The following is a 10000-nucleotide window of genomic DNA, read 5'->3' on the forward strand; positions in this document are numbered from 1 at the left end:
TACAGACAGACATGCAGACAGTAATGTAGACTCCCAAACTCCAATAGCTTTTGAATATGTGTGACCTTTTTCCAGTTTAGTCCTTAATATTCATGAAAACTAGACGTATTGTCTCTGCTGTGATATCATATTACATTTTTTTACTATTTTATTTTCATTTCATACAATAGAAGAGAAAGGCAGCACATCATGTTGAAACTTTTTGTGAATGTATGTATGCGAGCTTATATAAATGTATAATATGTACTTTCATCTATAATTCATTCATGTAACGGTCTCTGCCCTAACCCTTGTGAGGAAATTCTCGCCGGAAAACCACAGATCTTTCTTCCTGAAGTTGCTCTATTGATTCATGCCTTTTTCTACATTTTTCACAGTGAGATCTATTCATGCAGTTCTCTCTCTCACTATGTGTTTCTATCGCTATCTCTTTCTTCCTTCGTTTCCCCTCCTTGCTGTCCGTCAAAAGACAAAGCTGAAATTGGGCTACCCTCACCAGCGCCTCCTTCCGCAGAGAACGGGAGTTGTGGCAGCGACCGCCTTCACCATCCGTCGATCTCCTCCGGGGGACCTAACCACCTGCGCCACATCAGGTCCTCCTCCAACTGCTCTCTCTCATCCATTGACAACGACGAGTCTGACCTCGAGTCGTTCAGCTCGCTCGAGGTCGACATCCCCCGGGGCGACGCCCAGGACTCGAAGCTCGCCAAGGAGAGGGACTCGAGGAGCCTCTTAGACTTCGAGGTGCTGGGCTACCACTCACGCCGGCCGAGCTCCTCTTCGTGCGGGTTCCAGGAGGCCGAGGCGTGGCCAGGGGACGGTCTGACGCAGCTCAGCCCCCAGTGTAATGACCTCAGCCCCGACAAGAACACCACCAACAACAACATCAATGAACTAGCGAGCAGCGGGGCGTTCGTGAAGTCGTTCTACGATAAGCCCAAGCTCCAGCTCAGCCCCGACGCGTATGTGAACAACCGGGCCGGAGACGACAATGGCAACGTAGCCTCTCCTGACGGGAAAAGCGCCGCCGGGGAAATATGTAACTCCTGCCCCTCCAGCCCTGACTCGCCCGGATACGTATCCGAAGACGAGAACCCCTCTGACATCGAGCAGAAAATGGCAGAGACCAAAGTGAAGATGAACGATGCAATTCTGTCCAACGGGAAGGAGGAACTAGCACTCCACAGCCGGAAGATGAAGCACTACATCAAGCACAAGGAGCTGAAGGAGAGCTGCGGCGCTGCGGCCAACCTCAAGCACACCAACAACAACGCCCTCAAGCAGCCCAACTCGCTCAAGCTGCCCGACACCAACGACGGCGACAACCGCTACACGCAGGTGCCCGAGAGCCCCATCGTGGACGCCTACGAGAAGGAGTGCCTCGACGTGCCCGAGAAGATGGTGCGCGAGCTGGAGAACCAGGCCAAGGAGAGCGCGGAGATCGGAGCCGGAGACGACTTCATCCCCTGCAAGAAGGAGAAGATGGAGATCAATGAACACAAGAAGTGCCGCACGGACGAGAATGATAACGACGACTCGGATCCCGTCACGCCCACGGTCCAGACGCCCGTCAAGAGACCCGAAGGCGAAGGCAACAAGGAGAACGCAGCGCCACCTCCCTCGCTCACAGGTACGTCGTGACTGATTGGCATTCCGCCGTTTGGCTTCGGGTTTGACTTTCCCGAGAGCTTGTGCCCCTTAAGCACTCTAATGCTTCAAGTAAATAAATGACAGTACATTTTTATAGAGAAGGAATACGTTTTGAGTTTAATACTGATATCTTTATAGATAGGGACTGTGTTTGATTAGCATAGATGTAAATTACTGTACAGTACATAAAATTAGTAAATTAATTTGGTATTATAATCAGCTAATCAACATCAATGAAAACCAATTCATTTATTAGACAAACCAACACCACAATGTTATGCTTTATCTATTCAAAAGCTTATCACATGGGGCTCAATATCCTCTGCACGCGCCATAAGGGTTATTCCCGTATTAGATGCGCACTGGTAGCGTCTAGGATCATGTGTTGATACGGAATAACAAAGTCATCATAGAGAATATGACTTACCATTAACTTTTATTCTTAACAATAACGAAACAAGTTCTGACATTTCCATGTCAAAGATTTATGTGAAAATTCATCCGTATGTATTCTAATACGTTGTCGGATGCTCAAATTGCCGATACATGTTCCCTTCTTATGTAATATATTAATGGGGTAAAAAGATTCTAAGTACAAACTCTCTGATTCTTTAGTGAACCTTAATACAGCGTGGAAATTTGTTATCATGATCTTTGTTAGCAACATCCGGAAAAAGCTACCTTGCCCGTGCCCCTCGATGCGTACGAGGAAGTTGTCAGAGAAAAGTCGAATATGAATTAATGTTACAAATATTTTATGATTGTCATCTTCCGCTAAATTGCCTATAGAATTCAAAAGCTATTTTTCCGTAGCCAACGTTTACTTATCTACATTACCGTGTAATATTAAAATTATAGTTGGTGACTGCCAATAACTATTACTCAAGCACCAGCTCTTTTAAGTGAAACAGCAAATTTACTGATAATCACACTGATTCGTGCGTCTGGCAGGTGTGTCTTGCATCTCCGGAACTGTGGATTTGGATTAAACTTCAATACGGTATTAACTTTATTGATACGAACAGAAGACGTCTATAGATAAGCAAGAAGTCACAGACAGAAGATCAATAAGAAGTCACATATAAGCAAGGAGTCAAATATAGATAAGTAAGGAGTCATGGAAATCTTCGCCTCCGTCGCCATCTTTGTTCCTGATCTCATGTCGGTCCTGATAAGCGAGCGCGGGAAAAAAAAAAAAAACGATTACGATAGAATAATCCAAAACCTAAACCTATTTATGAGTATATCGAGTTCTGTTTACTATGATTTTAAGTTCTCTGTGATATCCATTTTTTGTGTAATATTTGACTGACACATAAGTCCGTGACCCTAATTCTGAAGGACAGGAAATCGCGAACGAAATGAGCCAAGGAGGTCACTTCCTAATCCTACGTTTGGCACGCATTTCATTCATACCATTCATACATTCATTAGTTAATTATAATTGCTCTAAGAAAACGAAAACTTCAGTTAGAATAATCTAGAAATTGTCTTTCGATCTTGATTTTAAGTTATCATCTGTTTAAGAATATCTAATAATCTGATAAGGTGTTTCGCTTTCTTGAATTGTCGCAGAATGCTATGGGTTGTAAATAAGCCATTTGAAATTCGTGCTCTCCGACTTCTGTATCATAGTACGAGTTTTTAAAGAGCTTTAATGATTTACTAAACCCATAATATACATCAGAAATTCGTAAATTGAAAATTATATCGAAATCCTCAAACCACTTCCTGGGAAAAATAACAAATCAAGAAATTAGCGTTCTTCTCTACTGACCATATTTCGTGAATAGACTAATAAAGACAAATAAGAACATTTAGTGAAATAGGTGTATAAGCGGATGTAAAGATAGGCCTACCGAACTGGCCATCACGTTGCCTCGAATTATACCTACTGTATAAGGTATTGGGATAGATTTGGGCTTACACCGAATAAAGAGCAATGATTTACATAAAACTAATTGAATATCATAACTGGTTGGATTCATTCCGTAATTGAAATTACTCCTACTAAAATACAAAACTATGATTTTTGGAATATGGAATCGAAGAGGCATACATATTTGTGGATTTTTTGTGCATAATAAATGCCATATTCACTTTAGTTTTCGAAGCATGTCTCAACACGTCAGAGTTTGGACGCGTGTTTTTGCGTTTCTCATTTATTATTTTTGGTTTTATTGTCATTTCAAATAAGATTGACTATAAATAAATATAATATATTTTACACACATCCGCAAATACGCACGTATGAAGATTACACTACTAAGATTCCTGGAACAAAAATCGATGCGTAATTAAACTTTAAGATTAAGATTGTAAAATAAAAACGTTAGATAATTAATTTTGCCTTTGAAATTATTTGTTCGCTTTCTTTCTTATTTTAATCAATTGCAAAACGAATTATCTTTTTGCGCCAGTACCTTTTAGTTTTAATTAGGTCTTGCATAACCTTACTTTAATCATATAAAGCAATAATCTTCTCTGTTTTTCAATATCCAGGAGAGAACTCATTCATAGCGTATCGAACAATGGTCTTGGTGTTATAAGTTGACCCAAATGTAATGTAATTTCAGCACGAATGTATCTCCAGAAGAAAAGGAAACCGAGAACATTGACTAATTACTACTTCCTTCCACCCCTAAGAATTACATGTTTATACTAAATGTAGTCAGGCATATACAGCACATGTGGTGTAACACACACACACACACACACACACACACACACACACACACACACACACACACACACACACACACACACACACACACACACACACATATATACACATATGCACATATGCATACATATGGGCATACATACATACATACATATATATATATATATATATATATATATATATATATATATATGCAGCATACATACTGTCCACAAAAAAAATATTTAACCACGATAAATACATGCAAACCGCCTCCCCCCCCCCCATCCCACTTCGCCCCTAATTTCCCACTCTAATCCCCTTACCCCTTCCTTCGGCAGCGCCTCCTGCAGAGAAGCCGAGCCTGGCCCGTGTGACGTTCAGCGGCGTGGACGAGGTGGTTGTCCGCAGGCATGACAGCCCTCAGCGCCGCAGGGAGAAGGCCGCCTTCCGCAAGTCCGTCCCGCAAGCGTCCTGCGGTTCCTCGGCCAGGGCTAAGCTCGGCTCTCCTGATGGGGGTGAGTACGAAGAAAGTTTCTGTTGAGGGAGATTTCTCGCGGGTTTCAGGGAAATGGACCGTATTAGTGATTAGGAAAATATACCGTGTGAATCATTGCGGGAATGTACCGTGTTAGTGACTGGAAAAATATAGCGTTGGAGCGTTGGTATTAATGATAGAAAACAACACTCTACATTTTTAAGAAACAGCAAAGGAAACTGCTTTAATGTACATCATTTAACCTGTTGTTATAACGTTGTTGTTATAACCTGATGTTCTAACGTTGTCCCTCATGTTTCCGTTTTTATGAGGATAGGTATGAGTTCATAATTTATACTTGTCTGATATTTTATACATTATACGCATTTCTTTTTATAGTAAATATCGTGACAAAGAATTGATTTTGGGAATGTGCCAATGAAACTATGAAAGGCGGCGTGCGCTTCCCGTAGTTTATTGAAAATTGCAGTTCGTTTCCTTGAAGCTGAATTAGAAAAAAGGTTTTGTTTACCGTTTTTTTTTTTTTTTTGAATGACATATAGACGTCTACGCATATACATTATCCAAATTGCTGAATAGTAGGACCTAACTTTCTTTTCCTTGAAACGAATAAATCGGCGCAAATTGTGGAATGTGGAATTTCCGTAGATAAAATGTATTTCAAGTTGCGGTTTCCAACATGGCGTAACAGGAAGGTGATGATTGATTTCAGGTAGAAAATAGATAACAAAGTAACATTAAGGAAATTACTTAACGCTACCAAGGGATACATAAAAAGAAAATAAAAAAAATAATATATATGTATACACCCGTGTACTAACTTGACACTATAAAAACGGATACATGTTGCAGCTATGCAGTACCCTAACGCTATAATGGATACACATGACAGCTATAAAACCACTTCATACGATAAACAAATACATAGGACAGGTATGAAATAATTGTATTCGCAGCCATTAAATGCTTCTACACTACAAACGCTTACACGTTACATCCGCAAAATGCCCTACCTACTTAACAAACGAATAAACGCAACAGCTAGAAAGTAACTCGACAGAACTGAAATGAAAGTCGCCGAGCCTAAAATAAATTACCCAGAAGACGACTTGACAAAGGCCGAAAAGAAAACATTCGATTCCGAGTGACCTTAAGGAACACAGATAGTAAGACAAATTAGGAGCAAAAAGAATTTGAAAGAAATGGTGTTAAAGACGAAAGAAAAACAAGAGAGAGGGAGACACGCGAGGGGAGGAGCCAAAGAATGCTACATTTTTCCCGCTAATTTTTGCTTCTCGTTCGGGAGAGCTTTCTTGACGCTTGTCTCTGGCTTGTTTTATTGTTGTTGTTTTTCTCGTTGTTTATACTTGTTTGTTGTGTAAGTGGTGTTTTGTAAAGCGGTTGTCTTGGCGAAATCAGCTGTGTTGGTGATTCGCTTCGGTGTTTCATAATGGTTCGTTTTTTTTCTTTATTTATTTATTTATTCGTCTTCTCTTTATTTTTCTCCTTCAAGATTATATTAATGATGAATAAGAATAAGAATCTTATATTCAGCCACCCATCTATGTTAAAAAAGTTTCGATATTAGCATTGCGAAGGAATTTTAACCCAGGATGATACACCATTATTTTCAATTAAACCGATTACGATTAATCAGTCAGCGATAACTTGTAGTCAAACACAGTAACAACACTCATTACGCTTATACGAAGGAGGTGTGCCGCGTCCATTAGTCAATTCGTATTGATTGGTGATATGCCTTCAATTAGCAGATGGAGGGTTTTAGCAGTCGTTCAGAAGGGCAGCAGTTTAAAGCGTTAATCCTGCTTTTTTGTACATTTCCTTAAAAGGGCGTTGGAGATGAGCTGATTCTCGTAAGTGTTTATTCAAGCGAAGCGGAGGTTCTGGTGACGTCACAAATACGATGACGCCAGGGGATATGGTGACGTCATAGACTGTAGATACTGTGGAGGCGCAGGTTTATTTTTTTCTTCTTCGTCTTCTTCTCTGTCTTCTTCATATGTTTTTCTCTCATTTCTATCCTTTTTTTCTTCTTTTTCTTGTTTTTTTTCGAGGTTTGGTGTAAGAGAAGAAACTTTTATGAAATGGGCGTGATAGTCACAGGCGAAATTTGCAAGAATGTACAAGTTCTTGGAAGCGTAGGAGGTGACGATAAATCTGTGTGTTTTGATTTCTTGGCTTCCCTTCCGAGTTTCGGTGCAGGAGGATAAATGTTTGTGAAAATGTGCTTCTCAAAGGCGAGCTCTGCAGTCAAGGGATTGGCTAATGCAACCGGAAAGGGGGGTAGGATAGTTGCAGAAGATATAATAATGATAATAAATCACTGAACAAAATTTCAGTTGCTAGGAGCTAATTTATGATATGATTTTGAAGGTATTGTTAGTCATGTTGTTTTCCGATGACATATGTTTCGCATGTCACTTGACATAAATACCGAGGTTTATTCTTCCATCTTTCCTCTCCTCGCCTTATCCTCCTCTCTGGTCTCCTCCCTTCCCCCCCTTCCTCTCTCCCGCCTCCTCTTTTCCTCTCTCCTCTCTCCTCTTTTCCTTCTCTCCCCCTCCTGTCTTCCTCTCTTCCCCTCTCCCCTCTCCCGCCTCCTCTTCCCCCCTCCTGTCTTCCTCTTTCCCCTCCTCTCTTCCTCTCTCTCCCCTCCATTCGCCCCCTCTCCCCTTCCTGTCCCCCCCTTCCTATCTTCCCGTCCCCCCGCCTATTCCCCCCTCCTTCCTCCTTCCTTTCATATCGCAGTGACACGCCACATATGTTCTGTCCACATAACCATACATATACACATCTACTTATTCTCATGTGTGCGTGTGTTTGAAATACATGTATATGTTAAATAAATATATATATATATATATATATATATATATATATATATATAATAACATACATACAAACACCATATGTATGCGTGTATGTGTGTGTGGTGTATGTATATATCCATACACCACAACCAGAAGCTAACGCACACACATACACATTCATCTTCGCATGCACAGACACAGTCCCACGCAGGCGGCAGCCCCAATCCCCCCCAGCGCCTCCGAGACAGAAATATCCAGCTTCATTACAAAAGGTGACAAGTTCAAGCCACCGGGAATTAATGGCGGTCGAAGTGGTTGGGTGGAGAAGGACACCTCGGCCTCGGGGATGGAGGCAGAGGCGAAGACGAGGATGAAGATGGGGATGATGATGGGGAAGGAGGCGAGGATGATGATGGGGAAGGAGGCGGGGATGGTGATGGGGAAAGAGGCGAGGATGAAGATGGGGAAGGAGACGAGGATGAAGATGGGGATGATGATGGGGAAAGAGGCGAGGGTGATGATGGGGAAGGAGGCGAGGATGATGATGGGGAAGGAGGCGAGGATGAGGATGGGGGCGAAGACAAGGATAAAGATGGGGATGGTGATGGGGAAGGAGGCGAGGATGAAGATGGAGACGAAGAAGGAGGATAAGGCGGTACGAAGACGAAGCTGGAGACGAAATCGAAAACGAAAACCAAAAAAGAAGATGAAATTGAAAAAGTTATGCCAGGATTTCGTCTCTATAGAACCCGAGGCTTTTGATAGTCATAACTGTATCAATTCCAATTTGTACTATTAAGAGAAAGGCTGATGTGTGCTCTGACATTTAATATTGATAATAATGATAATGATATTTTGTGATAGCTTTGCGTGTTTACGACAGTGATGCCAATATGAAGAGTAAGACGTTCAACATTATATTATAAATCCACACGTAATTTAAAGAGTTACGACATAAATTCGTTATCAGTAGCATATATTGTGCGATCATCTTAAACTCCCTGTGATTCTGTTAGTCATAACCTTCATGAATTACTTCGTGGAACTATATTCTATTTTTAGAAAAGCGGTTATATATATAAAGCGCAATTTTTAGTTCGTTATTATGCTACTAGTGTCTCTAGTTTTTTTTCTAAATTTTTCCTTGATTCTTATCCTCAAATAGTTTCCTCATATTGAGAGAACTAATGAGAAAATACTCATACCGAAGAAAACGATAATAATAAGTAACATTTCCGAGTGTCAGCCCGCTATGACTGACTGTCATTTGATCCTGAGCCTCTTGTGCTGACGTCATCCGTGTAGTTAGCAGTACTGCCGCTAGAGGGCCGACAAGCAGGCAATAGTAGTTCTCATGTTCCGTGATATTTACCCTACTTGTATATATTTTTAGAAGCTTAAGTATCACCGTTTGAGAATTTCAAAGTCATCTTCTGTGGCGGTTAATAAAGTACCCTTAGATATTTATTTACACAGTAATGTCGACCTCCAGCGTTTTAAGTCATCAAAAGAACTCGACTGCTATGAAATAATGGCATTCGTCCGTGCAGCTGCATTCGCGGCCGGACTTTGGCTTCGTCTTAATTCTTCCTGTGCATGACTCATGGGGCGCGTGAGATCATGCAGGCCCGAGCTCCATGCGTGTTTGGGCATCAGCGGCGGGGATTAGGATATTATTTTTCTCGTCCTACTTTGTCGGGATTTTGCATGTCGGATTATTTCGTTTAGGATGACTTGAGGGAAGGATGGCAGTGTGATGGGCGGAAGGATGGGAGAGAAGGATGAAAAGGCAGAGTGGTAGGACGGATGAAGGGCAGTATGGCAGAACGGCAAAAAGGCGGAATTGTAGAATGCGTAGAGCGGCGGAAAGGCGGAAGGCAAGACTTGAAGAACGACTGAAAGTTCCAATAGCAGAAAGGCAGAATCCTAGAACATCTGAAGAGCAGTACGACAGAACGACCAATAGTTCCAGAGGCAGAACGGCAGAGTGCCAGAAGTTGTGAAGGACAGAACGGCAGACCGACAGAGCGGCAGAGGGCGGAGAGGCGGGCCTGCGTATGCCATCCGCCGCCACGAACGTAAACATCCCCCCCCTCCACCCCCGCACAGACGCCCTACAGTGCTGATGCCTCGCAGTAGGGGACGGAGAAAGGGACTATGAGCTCTGTGGTCCCCTTTCCCAGAGCTATGAATGCCTTGGCCTCGTGTGCGTGTTGGGTGAAGGGGCGTAGCGTTCAACGGCAGGAGTGGATGCGCGTTACGGGATAAAAATAAATAAATAAATGAATAAATAAATAAATAAATAAATAAAAGGGTGGAAGAGTGTTACGGCGCTCTTCGATGACGGATTTTTTTTCC

General features: G+C 42.0%; 1 protein-coding gene across 4 annotated transcripts in view; it reads left to right on the forward strand.

Moving 5' to 3' along the window:
- LOC125033333 (schwannomin-interacting protein 1-like) overlaps positions 1 to 10000 on the forward strand; it is a 172274-nt gene that overhangs the window by 98586 nt on the left and 63688 nt on the right. For all 4 annotated transcript variants that reach the window (XM_047624740.1, XM_047624742.1, XM_047624739.1 and 1 more), the window contains 2 exons: positions 515 to 1630; positions 4654 to 4830. In XM_047624740.1, the coding sequence (XP_047480696.1) occupies positions 515 to 1630; positions 4654 to 4830 (1293 nt within the window). The remainder of the gene's footprint in view (positions 1 to 514; positions 1631 to 4653; positions 4831 to 10000) is intronic.

This window comes from Penaeus chinensis, chromosome 16 (assembly GCF_019202785.1).
Source record: "Penaeus chinensis breed Huanghai No. 1 chromosome 16, ASM1920278v2, whole genome shotgun sequence".
NCBI classification, from domain to species: Eukaryota; Metazoa; Arthropoda; class Malacostraca; order Decapoda; family Penaeidae; genus Penaeus; species Penaeus chinensis.